Source organism: Natator depressus, chromosome 13, assembly GCF_965152275.1.
Source record: "Natator depressus isolate rNatDep1 chromosome 13, rNatDep2.hap1, whole genome shotgun sequence".
Lineage (NCBI taxonomy): Eukaryota > Metazoa > Chordata > Testudines > Cheloniidae > Natator > Natator depressus.
In genome coordinates this window covers 18,703,483-18,717,833 of record NC_134246.1, presented here as the reverse complement: position 1 = coordinate 18,717,833, position 14,351 = coordinate 18,703,483, and the positions used below count along the sequence as shown (strand labels likewise).

The following is a 14,351-nucleotide window of genomic DNA, read 5'->3' as shown; positions in this document are numbered from 1 at the left end:
TTATAGATTTGACAGCAAAGAAGTTAGGGTCCAAAGGCAGCCTTAGTTCAGAATTTCTTTTAGGCATGGATACAGGCCAAGTTTTCCATATTATTTAAATAAAGGATTTTTTTTTAACGTTTGATGATTTTCTAAGTTTTAAAAAAAGCAATATGCTCTGATGAAAGCAATACTGACCTCAGCTATTGTACTTCCAGTGGTATTTTTGGAAAGATCGTTATATATTTCAGTCATTGTTCCTTTTATTGCATCCATCATCTGAAAAAGAGAAATCACTTTTTTCCAAAGTCTATTTTTTAATGACCAATACATTCATTTTACTCGTTTTTTCCCTTGCATGAATAAACTTATATTGCTGTCAACAATGCCACATATCTTTATATACATTTATCAGAGTACATTTAAAAAAACTTCTAGTTAGGATTATGAAGAGATTTTGGATCATGATTTTGAAATGATTTTCCAAGGGATATAAAACTGAGCCCAGATTTTAAAAAGGCTGAAATACAGTATTTTTAACTGTCCAACTGATTCTGCAATATCCATAAAAAGAAAAGGAGTACTTGTGGCACCTTAGAGACTAACCAATTTATTTGAGCATAAGCTTTCATGAGCTACAGCTCACTTCATCGGAAGCTTATGCTCAAATAAACTGGTTAGTCTCTAAGGTGCCACAAGTACTCCTTTTCTTTTTGCGAATACAGACTAACACGGCTGTTACTCTGAAACCTGCAATATCCACCAGTTTCTTAAAAAGGATGGTTGTAGTAGTGATGGCATCATTACCGCTCTGTTGGACAATTAGCCAACAAAATGCCATCGCGAGCTTGGTTTCTTTATGACAACAAGTGTATCACATCACACCACACCCCATACTGACTGCTGGCTCCTTTCTTACAAAAAGGCAGGATACAGAAGTATATAAAAATCGTGCTCTTTAATGCACTCAGCAGAATGGACCTGAAAGGCAGAGAAGTGGAGATGGGAAGCCTAATTATGAACAGAACAGCTTTGGTGGTAACATGTTGTAAGAATGCCATAGAGCCCTGAGGTTTCATCTTGGCAAGTAACTAGAGGCACTGATTCCCGAATAACATGAAAGAAATCCACAAGTACAGTATATATATTAACTGCATTTTACATTGTAGTTAAAATTAAGTCAATCTCTATGCATTATCATGTGTATTAGTCCCAAGATAAGAAATAATGTTGAATATATAAAATACTGCACTTCTTCTCAACTAATATACGTGAAGCTCTAGTCTCATGCTTCTTTTAGAAGAGAAACTTTGTTCTTCATCAAATCAAACCAATCGTATGTACAAACCTCTACTGTATATATAAATTACATCCAAATAAGGCCGCACACTTACTCATAACTCCTTCATTCTTTGAGCAATGTCCAACCTATACCTTCAATGAAGTTTCCATATGGTGAAAATATACATTGTTTTAAAATAGGAACACATGTATTTATTTAACAGAGATCTACAGAAAGTCAATTCCACAGTGTTCATGAGAATTATTTCTTAAGATTGATTATAGATTTACTCTTCTATGACGAAATATAAAAAATATGGTCTAGATTGCCTATCATTTAAGAAAGGAGAGTAGTTATTGGGATATGGGAGGAGACACTACTGTAATAGTAGTGTGGTAGTCAAATAACTATAGTGTACAGTGTATATGACCTGTGGCTAAAATTTACAGATTGCTGAACCAAACCAGAAGCAAAATGTGCCCATTTTACAAATAGGGAATGTGGGACAGAACATTGAATTCACTTGCCCATAGTCATACATGTCAACGGTAGAGCCAGGAATAGAACTGGGGTCTCCTAACTTCCAGTTCAGTACCCTAGCCACTGGATCATGATGCTCTCTGTTACTGGTTAATCTGTCCCCTCTTTAGAACGCACAAGAGTAGTCCCACAAAAGTGAAATGTGGGAGGGGCAAATCAGACTCAAAGACTTAACACATGGTTTTTAGCCATATGGTAAAGGACTGTATTAAGACCTCTGGTGAAAGTTGCTGACTTCTAGTTGCACTGGAGACAAGCTTTTTAGGCTTAAAGTTTGGTCCCACTGAAGTCAACAGAACCAGAATTTGGCCTTTGAAGAACAAAAAGGAACAAATCTTTAGTGTACCTTGTTCTCTCTCCCATTTTTTAAAAATTAAACCTGGTCCATATTGCTTAGATCAGTGTCCTGAGAGTTCAAGGGGGGAATGATATGACATAACTCGCCATGCTTAAAATAAAACCTTCGTTTGAAATTCATCTTTCTGAGTACGATTGATGTTTCAAAGTCTTTTAGTTTGTGACCTTATTAATACCAGCCGAAATAGATAATAAATCATTCTTCCAAATTTCAGCAAATTATAGCACTTTTAATAAGGGCCTTACAATCTGTTGAGACACAAATTATTTCAAAATAATTTTTTGAAGAAAACCCTGCTCAAGAACTTACTTTGCTAGTGTACTTTGCAATATCTGCTGCCACATCAGCTGAAGCTGTTGCTATTGGCAAATCTGTATTAATTGAAGAAGAAAGTGTACTTGAAGATCCAGAACTGGTAACCATAGAAACAGGCTGAGTACTTGTAACTAAGGTGATAGTTGATGTGGAAGTGCTCTGGGTGATCTCTTTTTGCTGTACAGCTAAGAAAATAAAACATACAAATAAACTAAATCACTGTATACATTAACCACTTAAATAAGTTAATTAATAGGCAAACAGCTAAAAAACTGTTTATTAGCTTGCTGATGACAGGCATCCTTAAGTAAATGGATGCATCTAGCCATTTCACTAATCTAAGTTATGAATGCTTTTGCTACTATTATTTATAAAACTGTAATATTCATGAAATAATGCTCCAGTGCCCTTATTAATCATTTGCTTGGCTCTTATATGTGACCTATAGGTAAATATGCAGACACAGCTTAGAGGCTTGCCACTTTCAATTCTGGTCACAGTACAATTATTTCCTGTGAATCTGTGTCCCACTTGAGTTTCCAGGATTCCCTCAACCTGCTTCTCAGAGGCCCAATTACTAGATTTCCAGCCTGCTGTGCTTCCAGCAGCTACCACCATATATACAATATGAAAGTTCCATCTTGGAATCACTGTAAAGGGTGCCTGAAGTTTGCATGCTCTAGTATCCATTTGTCTCTGGTACAAGGCTTTGTTAGCCACAGTAAACTGCCTCAGAAATGCTGACTGACAGGATTTTTTTGCCTTTGAAAACATGCTCTCTGAGCCATCATACAGCACGTTCTCAAGCACGCTTTGGTCTCATTTCCTGACATTACTTCCATTCCTTTGTGATTAATGCCATCATCATCACGGCTGTTAGTTTTAAGTACCCCTTCATGAGGAATTTTTGCCATATCTAAGTCCAAATCAACAGTGAGCTAGTTTGGCCATCAACTGCTTGAACAGTGGGGATTGTGATGTCAGATGTAACTGAATTAAACACAAAATTGCTAATTTCTATACTGTAAACCTAGAGCCAGACTTGACATACCCTTGCTCATGCTTGTTAGTATGGGGCTTCTTCAGGAATAAGTACTAGTCAATGTGAATAAGGGTATCACAATTTGATCCCTATTGATTAAGATGCTTCAATCCTTTTTGTTAAGACAAAGTCTTCGAACCTAATTTTTTTTCAAAACAACTGCTGATATGAAGGACCCCTAAGTTGTTTAAAATGTAATCATTACAACTGAAAGAAGTTTGCCAAGTTTTCTCTGTGCAGCATTCTTTTACCTGTGCCAATTTAATATACATCAAAATTAGTATACCAAAAATAATTTCCAGTCCAATATACTTCTAACACAGGATATGTAAAATGGAACAAAAATAGTTTGGGTATAATTTGTGATCTTGTCCAAATATGCTGAATATTAAAACTTAATCTAGACATTAAGCACTTATTTTTAAGTATGATTCTACTCTTTATTAAAAAATAAGGATTTCACAGGGGTTCCACACTTATTTTTCTCAGTGAATTTTCTGTATCAAATTTGCTCAGTTTACAAGTAAAAAGTTATTTCTGTTTCACATTTTTAATTGACGGTGTCACGAACTCAGCCTGGGACCTGAGAGTTAAGTTGGGTTCTTCCTGGCTCATGTATCATTGCCAGCAAAAAAGATTCCACAACCCAAATGCTGCCTTTTTAACACCTGTGCAATCATATCCTCAAATTACATATGTGCAACATGTATTTACATATGTGTGACTCAGCCTTCTGTGGCTTGTCCAGGTGTAACTGAGGCCCAATTTGAAGAAAAAGGGGACACAAAGGGAGTCATGCAACTAGAACATATAGTTGACAATTCTGTTCACATATAGGGAAAATATTTCTCCAAAATAGGGAATGAACAGCTTAAAGAATATTTAGACAAGTTCGATGTATTCAAGTTGGCAGGGCCTGATGAAATTTACCCTAAAGTACTTAAGAAACTAGCTGAAGCAATCTTGGAACCATTAGCAATTATCTTTGATAACTCCTGACGGTTGGGGGAGGTACCAGAGGACTGGAGAAGGGCAAACACACTTAAAAAAGGGAAACAAAGAGGACCTAGGGAATTATAGATCAGTCATCTTAATGTGATACCTGAAAAGATACTGGAACAAATTATTAAACAATCAATTTGTATGCACCTGGAAGATAACAAAGTTATAAGGAATAGCGAACATGAATTTGTAAATAAATAATGCAGACCCAACCTAATTTCCCTTTTTGACAGGGCTGCTGGCCTACTGGATGGGGGGAAGCAGTAGAAGTAATATATCTTAATTTTAGTAAGGCTTTTGATCCAGTCCCACCTGACATTCTTATAAACAAACTAGGGAAATGTAGTCTAGATGAAATTATCATAAAGTGGATGTACAACAGCTTGAAAGACTGTACTCAAAAGAGTAATAATAGATGGTTTACTGTCAAAATGGGAGAATGTATCTTGTGTACCGCAGGGATTAGTTCTGGGTCCAGTACTATTCTATATTTTCAGTAATGACTTGGATAATGGAGTGGAGAATATATTATAAAATTTGTGGATGACACCAAACTGGGCGGGGCTGAAAGCACTTGGGAAGACTGGATTAGAATTCAAAATTACCTTGAAAAATTGGTCTCAAATCAACAAGATGAAATTCAATAAAGACAAATACAAAGTACTTCATTTAGGAAGGAAAAATCAAATGCACAGCTACAAAATGGGGAATAATTGGCTAAGTGGTAGCACCTATGAAAAGGATCTGGGAGTTACAGGGGATTACAAATTGAACAAGAGTCAATAATGTGATGCAGCTGTGAAAAAACAAGTATCATTTTGGGGTGTATTAAGAAGAATGTAACATGTAAGACATAGGAGGTAACTGTCCTGCTCTACTCGGCACTGGTGAGGCCTCAAGCTGGAGTCATGTGTCCAATTCTGACTGCCACACTTCAGGAAAGAGGTGGACAAATTGGGAGAGAGTCCAGGAGAGCAACAACAATAATAAAAGGTTTAGAAAACCTCACCTATGACGAAAGATTAAAAACTGGACATGTTTAGTCTGGAGAAAAGACTGAAGGTGGACTTGATTACAATCTTCAAATATGTTAAAGCAGTGGTGGGCAACCTGCGGCACACATGCGGCCCATCAGGGTAATCTGATTGAGGGCCAGTAGACATTTTGCGGACGTTGACCTTCTGCAGGCTCCCCCCCGCAACTCCCAGTGGCTGCGGTTCTCTGTTCCCGGCTAATGGGAGCTGTGGGAAGCAGCAGCCAGCACGACCCTGCAGCCCCTTCGCCTGCAGGAGCCGTTTCCCACAGAAGGTAGGAAAGGAAGTAATGGATTTAATCTACAGCAAGGGAGATTTAGGTTAGATACTAGGAAAAGCTTCCTAACTACAAGGGTGATTAAGCTCTGAAATAGGCTTCCACGGAGGTTGTGAAATCCCCATCAGGGGAGGTTATCAAAAACAGGCTGACGAACACCTTTCAGGTATGGTCTAGGTCAGTGATACTCAGACCTCAGTGGTTCAAGAGCCACATTAGTGAATAACATTACCCAAAAGAGCCACAGTCGTGTGAATTCATTATTTCATTTACTACTACCTATCTAGATAGTCTTGGTTATTCTGAACAAGTATTATTTTATCAACTACAGCTGATTAATAACATAGTAAAAGAATCCTGATAGGGTAATAACTTAGATTGGTTAATAATTAAATCACACAATGTTTTAATATCATGAGCTGCAAAGAGCCGCAGGAGACACATTAAAGAGCCACCTGCAGCTCCCAAGCCTCAGTCTTAGTATCACTGGTCTAGGTATACTTGGTCCTGATGGCTGCCTCAACACAGGGGGCTGGACCTGATGACTTCCTGAGGTCCCTTCCAGCCCTATAGTTCTATGATTCTATGATCCAGAAAATAATTCAGTTCACTCTTCTAGAGCTGTGATGGTTGACAATGGCACAAGTATGCAAACTTATTGTAATTAAAGTAAGGGTTAATGATTCTAAAGACATACCACAGGAAGCTGATAAGTTTAGTAAGCTGTTACCTTTTTAAAGAGTCACTTTTCAGAGTGGAGCCATACTTTGAGATATTGGTTTTCATGGTAGAATTCCTGGTTAGAAGGGCTTGGATCACCATGAACACTACTAGGCAATTAGGGCACCATGGACACATTGTTACAAGTGTTACCTTTTACTGCCTGTCTTGTCTGATATCTTGTCCCTTGAGAAGACTGAGGTTGTTGTGATTGTTGAGACTGCTGGCTCTGCTGCTGTTGCCTCTGTACCTTTTGCATGTGCCATTTCTGAGACGACGTCTGAAATTTATTTGAAGAATTCCACACTACTCGCTGCACAGCAGGGGCTGTTTCCTTAGGTAGAAGTGGCCTCTGCTTTTTCACAGGGCTCCCTGTGGCTGCTGCTGGAGCAGTGACAGTAGAAGTAGCACTGGTAGTAGCTGTGACTCCAGCTGGTGGAGTTTGGGCTGCAGACCGGGTAAGCACAGGAGTTTCAGGTGGAGGCTGACTGCTTGCACTGGAAGAAGGTGGAACTTTACCTACAACTTAAAAATAAAATGTAATATTGACTTTTCACTGAGATTTCTGGTCTATTTATTTCTAGCCACAGTTTTGGAAAAGAAGAGACACACATGCATATTCCAATAAAACAAATTATTTTCCTGTATGTGAAATTCACATCCCCAAGCATTTTCCCACATACCTGTATTTTGAGTCAATTCACAACTACTAGACATTTTATAAAACATCTCTTGCCTTCACTATGATAGAAATGTGACAAGTTAGCCTCTGCTAGGATGTAGGTGGTAATCTAAATATCAACTAAAGGGAATGCAACTTTACCCCACACTTGAGAATACTTTCTGAAGACAGGCAAAGCCAAAGAAATGAAAGAATAAGGTATTCAGAAAACACCTGAATCAAAAGTGGACTGTCAATTCTCTAAGTTAATGTATTGTGTACAGCACATCGGAGATTTATGGGTTCAACATACATTGGAAATCTCCCACAACTTCTTATTGGATCACAACAGTTTTTATGCAGATACTATGAATCTTTGACAATAATGACACTAAGAAATCCGTCTACTCTCTTAGGGGAGAAGAGACTGCTTTCTTCTGCAGTCTGACACAGAAAAACTAACACTCATTTAAAAAAGCAATAAACTCTTCACCACCATCATTGCTTATTCAGGTTTCCAACATGCATGCCCTTACACAGATTGCTTTGACATGACCAATTACTTTACTTTAAAAATGTCCTCCCTAATCAACTTGCAATTGGTAACTCCATCTTAAGCCAACCAGTCAGAAAGAAAAGAGTGGCATTCTATCAGAAAACATGTCAGTCAGAAGACCACTGTGTTTACAGATGGACTGAGAGAGGAAGACTTATCTTTATTTAGAAGTGTAGTGTCAAAAGCCCAGAACTGGAACAGGATATCCCATTCTTACATACGATGGTTGGAATTGTCAAGTCAGACGTTTTACTGATGCAACGGCAAAAGTCAGTCCCAAACAAAATAATGGTTCCTTTGGTCACCAAATCATAAATAGCAGGACCAGAAAAGATTTACTGTGAGGCCCAGTCTGATAATCTACATTTTGCAGACTAATTCTGACATCATTCAATATTTATGTGTGGTTTCCTACTCTGGGCAGGAGCTCTAATAGCAAGAGCAAATAGTAAAGGCAATATAATACAGGCAACCACTGTGTGAGATCTCTGTTCAATCAAAAGAAGAACAAAAGGATGTCACCCATTCATGGATTATGATCCATTCATTAAAGGACTGGCAAAAAGCAAATTTTCCCAGGCACTGAAGTGAAAGAAAGCCCCACTCTATCCTGACTAAAAAAGTTGTGAATCTAATCTTTGAATCACCTGCAGATGGAAGTATGTCAGAATTGTTACAAACAGTAAACAATTCATAAGTCAATTATTTGCTGTTTATATACTTTTTGTATGCTACATTATTTTTAAATCAGCAAAAATGTTCAATTCAATAATGTTAAATATAATTTGCATCTATAAGAAAAATTATAGCTTTTCAGTATTAGTCATTTTACTGATAACTTTTTCTAATGTATTAACTAATGTATAACTCAATAACCGTTCTGAAGTTAATAAATCTGTGCCATGAGTAACCACTGTTCAATTAAAGAAGAACCTTGGTAACTAATAAACAGTCCAAAAATTAAATCCACATCTGAAAGTGTGTCATATACTGCTTTCTAGCTCAACACACATTCTCAGCTTCCCTGATTTGCTAATAGTGACAATTATCTATTATAGTCCATGTCTTAAGATTCAAAGTCCAAAAGCACCAAATAAGCATCCATCTTCTCGACCATACTTAGCAATCTGAATGAAAACACTTATAGAGCTTTCATTATATAGGATGCTTGATTCAACATGCTACCTAAACTATGTAAAAAGATAGAAAATCAAAGAGGAAAAAAAGAAAGTTCTCTAATATGAAAAATAAAGAACTTAAATATAAGATCTAGCTAGGTTTATATACCACACATCTTACCACAATACTGACTGGTCTAGACAAATATTTTTTTATCTAACAGCTATAATGCTGAGCACAGCTAGCGAAAAGTACTTTTCTTAATGGCTAATTGCAATTTACAATTACCATGATTAACACATGGATAACATGAACTGATATTGTACATAATAGACCTGCTCTTATGACTTTTACTGATGGGAGCAGTTAAATTGACTTTAGTGGGATTACACACATTTGGGAGTGATTGATCAAGTCTAATATCTCCTGGATCATTATGTTGTTGCGGGGCTCACAGAAGAGTGATGGTTATGGTTGAAATTCAAAAATCTTGAAAAACTTGCAAATTAAATTCCAAATTCATGCAAGGTTGTACAGTATATGTGCTACAATACTGAGCACTAGTGAAAGGCACCTATCTCCTGTGAACGATCATTCACTGAGACCAGCAATTATTGAAAACTATGGGTTCATTGCTTTTATGTCTGTCACATAAATGAAAGAAGAAAATAAATTAAACCTACCATCTTGCTTAGGAGGTGGTTCTTTAGATTCTTTCTTGTTTTTCCGTCCCTCACGCCCACAAGGATCTTCCCCCAGATCGATGACAAGTTCACTCTCTGAATCAGAGTCCAGACCCAGATGCACAGTTGGAGAGTCTGTCTCATCTTTACCTTTCAGTTTTTCTTTTGCAGGATGCTGCAAATTTTTTCCCTTTTCAGAAAAGTCTTTCTCAGAGTCTGTATTCGCCTTTTCTTTGACAGGGACATCTGTTTTCTCCACTCCCGGACTTGTGCTTTGAAGTTCCTCTTTGACTTCAGCTGGAGCTGAGGGTTTAGGTTTTTTTTTCATGGTCAGTGACTCTCTGTCACTTTTTCCACTTTCTTTGTCCTCTCCATCTTCCTGATCATTCTTTGATTTCTGTTCATCATCACTGATATATTCACTGTCACTAGTGTCCGATTTTTCAGAATCCTCAGAGTCACTATGTTCTACTGCGTTATAAACATCTTCAGAGATTTCATTGATTCCTAAAACAGAAAAACACAAAACAAATGTACTCTGTTCCACATAAACTGGATAGTGATTCTGTGATTTGATAGAAAAATAAAATATTTTGCATGATTCTATACACTGGAAAGTACATATGTATTACTACCTTGACTTCCATTCCTAAGCTACATCCTCCTCCTCTTGTGTCCTACCACACTCTCTATTTAAGAATGTCAGAATGTCACTCTCTATAATCTGATTTACACTTTTACTGGATTTAACCCTTGGCCCTCCTTTCCCTGCCTACTCGTTTATCAGTTATCTTCGTGTTCTAAATTTGTCTAACCTAGGGCCAGTCTGGCTAACATGCATATGTGTAACTTTAACTACAAAAGTAATCGCATTAGAATCAATGGGACCACCCATGTGACTAAAGTTTCTTACATGCATGTTTGCAAATCAGGACCTTAGACAGGATGATTTTCCAAGGAGAAGTGGTGTTGTTTTTTAAATCACTATGAAGTGCCATGCAAAGCAATAGTGCAATACAAATATTTAATAGTATCACCACCCCTTACCATGTGTAACTGGATATGTTAATACCAGGTAGTGTTTAGTGAACTAGCTACAGTTCTTTAATTTTTCATGTTACAAGGAAAAATAAGACCACAAAATAAGTATATTAATCTAGGTCAGAAAGGTGCAAAGAACATAGGTTAAAACGTGCAAGCTCTTAAGAGAGATTCGTAACAGCAGGTTCTATTATACGTTAGATTGTTCCAGCTTAACACATTCAAAATGTATTCCCTTAAGTATTCAAACATTATCATCTGATTTTACATTTTAGGGTATAAAGTGTTTAAGGTTTTACAACATGGAAAAATACTTTTTAAGTTTGTAAACAAAATCAACCCTTAAATCAAAGTTTCCTTTGAGTTTAGGTTTCACGCTCCCCTTATTTAATGGACGTTGGGCATACCTAACTGTGCTTTACAACTCTCTATTGTCTTGTCAAGATTAAGTTGGAACCTGCTGCGAATCTGTCGTTTTGGTGAAATTAGCGGCACAGGTGTGGACTGCTGCTGGACTGATTCACTCAGTTCTTTCAGATCCATCTCAGCTTTGCTGCGATCTAAAAAGACATTATAAAAAGAATTCTTTAATTAAGAAAGATACTTTAAGGGGCGAGGGGAACCACCACTGTCCTCATAAATGAAAATTTTGTAGTAAAATTACTTAATTTTAGAATGAAATGAAAATGCAGACTAACTGAACCTTTTCCAATTCCAATATATCTTTTTTGAGATGGGGTGACCACATCTGCACACAGTATTCAAGATATGGACGTACCAGGGATTTATATAGAGGCAAACATGATATTTTCTGTCTTATTGTCTATCCCTTTCTTAATGATTCCCAACATTCTGTTAGTTTTTTTGACTACCGCTGCACATTGAGTGGATGTTTTCAGAGAACTATCCACAATGGCTCCAAGATCTCTTTCTTGAGTGGTAACAGCTAATTTAGACCCCATCATTTTATATGTACAGTTGGGATTATGTTTTTCAATGTGCATTACTTTGCATATATCAACACTGAATTTCATCTGCCATTTTGTTGCCCAGACACCCAGTTTTGTGAGATCCTTTTGTAGCTCTTCGCAGTCTGCTTGGGACTTAACTATCTTGAGTAGTTTTGTATCATCTGCAAATTTTGCCACCTCACAGTTTACCCCTTTTTCCAGATCATTTATGAATATGTTGAATAGGACTGGGCCCAGTACAGACCACTAGGGGACACCACTATTTACCTCTCTCCATTCTGAAAACTGACCATTTATTCCTACCCTTTGTTTCCTCTCTTTTAACCAATTACCAATCCATGAGAGAAGCTTCCCTCTTATCCCATGACTGCTTACTTTGCTTAAGAGGCTTTGGTGAGGGACCTTGTCAAAGGCTTTCTGAAAATCTAAATACACTATATCCACTGGATCCCCTTGTCAACATGGTTGTTGATCCCCTCAAAGAATTCTAGTAGATTGGCGAGGCATGATTTCCCTTTATAAAAACCACGTTGACTATTCCCCAACAAATTATGTTCATCTATGTGTCTGAGAATTTTGTTCTTTACTATAGTTTCAACCAGTTTGCCCGGTACTAAAGTCAGGCTTACTGGCCTGTAATTGCCAGGGTCACCTCTGGAGTCCTTTTTAAAAATTAGCATCACATTAGCTATCCTCCAGTCATTTGGTACCTACACCGATTTAAATGATAGGTTACAGACGACATTTGGTGTTTCAGAGCTTTGTTTATTTCAAGTCACCGCTCATGTTCATCTCTAGCCATCCACGGGTGTGACTGAGGCCAGAGTTTAGCTCTGGAGTATGAAATATCCCAGCTAACTTCAATAGCCTTCAGAACTCTTGGGTGAATACCATCTGGTCCTGGTGACTCATTACTGCTTAGTTTATCAATTTGTTCCAAAACCTCCCCTAATGACACCTCAATCTGGGACAGTTCCTCAGATTTGTCACTTAAAAAGAACGGCTCAGGTCTGGGAATCTCCCTCACATCCTCAACCATGAAAACCGATGCAAATAATTAATTTAGTTTATCTGCAATGGCCTTATCATCCTTTAGTGCTCCTTTAGCATTCTCAATCATCCAGTGGCCCCACTGGTTGTTTAGCAGGCTTCCTGATTCTGATGTACTTAAAAAAAATTTTGCTATTACTTTTTGAGTCTTTGGCTAGGCTAGCTGTTCTTCAAATTCTTCTTTGGCCTTCCTAATTATATTTTTACACTTCATTTGCCAGAGTTTATGCTCCTTTCTATTTTCCTCATTAGGATTTAACTTCCACTTTTAAAGGATGTCTTTTTGCCTCTCACTGCTTCTTTTACTTTGTTGTTTAGCCATGGTGGCTCTTTTTTGGTTCTCTTACTATGTTTTTTAATTTGGGGTATACACTTAACTTGAGCCTCTATTATGGTGTCTTTAAAAGTTTCCATGCAGCTTGCAGGGATTTTACTTTTGGTGCTGTACCTTTTAATTTCTGTTTCACTAATCTCCTCATTTTTGTCAAGTTTGCCTTTCTGAAATTAAATGCTACAATATTGGGCCGCTGTAGTGTTTTCCCCGCCACAGGGATGTTAAACTTAATTATATTATGGTCACTATTACCAAGCGGTCCAGCTATATTCATCTCTTGGGCCTGATCCTGCGCTCCACTTAGGACTAAATCAAGAATTGCCTCTCCTCTTGTGGGTTCCAGGACTAGCTGCTCCAAGAAGTAGTCATTTAAGGTGTCAAGAAACTTTATCTCTGCATCCCTTCCTGAGGTTATGTGTACCCAATCAATATGGGGATAGTTGAAATCCCCCATTATTATTGAGTTTTTTATTTTAATAGCCTTTCTAATCTCCCTGAGCATTTCAGTCACTATCAACATCCTGGTCAGGTAATATATCCCTACTGCTATGGATGATAGACAGTATATAATTTATAGTTTTAGGAACAGTGAATTTGTAAAAGGGGACCATACCAATTATTCTGTGGCAAGAACTTCGTTGCTATCACTGGTTTCTTAACATTTAATAATGTTTTAGGAGGGGTTCTACTGGTAAAGTGAACTAATTATGAGAACATGGACAGCCCTAACGGATTTAGCTGCATCAAGAAATGGCACTCGATAGCCAATTAGTCTAAGCAGGATCAGTGAGAGTTGAAAACACCAATCCAATTCAAAAAAATTATGTGAAACATAGATTTTGTAAGAAACCAGACTAGATAACTCTATTGGAGCCAGACAAAGGCAGTAGCAACTTGACAATGAACCACATGGAGAATATTATTCAGATGACTGACATTGCCCCCCTGCCTGCTGGTGTTCAGTTACTCAGTTTGATTGTTATTGATTAATATGAAAATCATTACCTTGAATCTCTTTCTAGGATTTCAGAAAAAGCTTTCCATTAAAATTCAGCAAGGAGACTTGCTTTCATAGTCACCAAGTGGCAATTTCATGATATGGACCTGTCATGAATATAGAGGGAAGGATAGCAACCTTTATGTATGCAGTAGCATAAAATCCCTCCTTGGCAGTTGTACTGGATTGCTTTACCTGTAAGGGGTTAAGTAGTTCAATTAACCTAGTTGGTACCTGAAGCACCAATGAGGAAAGAAGATACTTTCAAATCTGGGGGGAAAGGATTTGTTTGTGGCTCTCTTTTGTTGTTCCCTCTCCGGATGGAGGGAGAAGCCAAGCAGGTACAATATCTCCTGAAATGTACCTGGAATAATCCATCTAAAACCACAG

General features: G+C 37.6%; 1 protein-coding gene across 10 annotated transcripts in view; it reads right to left on the bottom strand.

Annotated features, from left to right (window-relative positions):
* Nucleotides 1-14,351, bottom strand: part of ZMYND8 (zinc finger MYND-type containing 8) — a 122,407-nt gene that overhangs the window by 14,784 nt on the left and 93,272 nt on the right. For all 10 annotated transcript variants that reach the window (XM_074970057.1, XM_074970056.1, XM_074970060.1 and 7 more), the window contains 5 exons: nucleotides 11,017-11,169; nucleotides 9,569-10,075; nucleotides 6,703-7,074; nucleotides 2,469-2,659; nucleotides 178-258 (listed from right to left, as the gene is read on the bottom strand). In XM_074970057.1, the coding sequence (XP_074826158.1) occupies nucleotides 178-258; nucleotides 2,469-2,659; nucleotides 6,703-7,074; nucleotides 9,569-10,075; nucleotides 11,017-11,169 (1,304 nt within the window). The remainder of the gene's footprint in view (nucleotides 1-177; nucleotides 259-2,468; nucleotides 2,660-6,702; nucleotides 7,075-9,568; nucleotides 10,076-11,016; nucleotides 11,170-14,351) is intronic.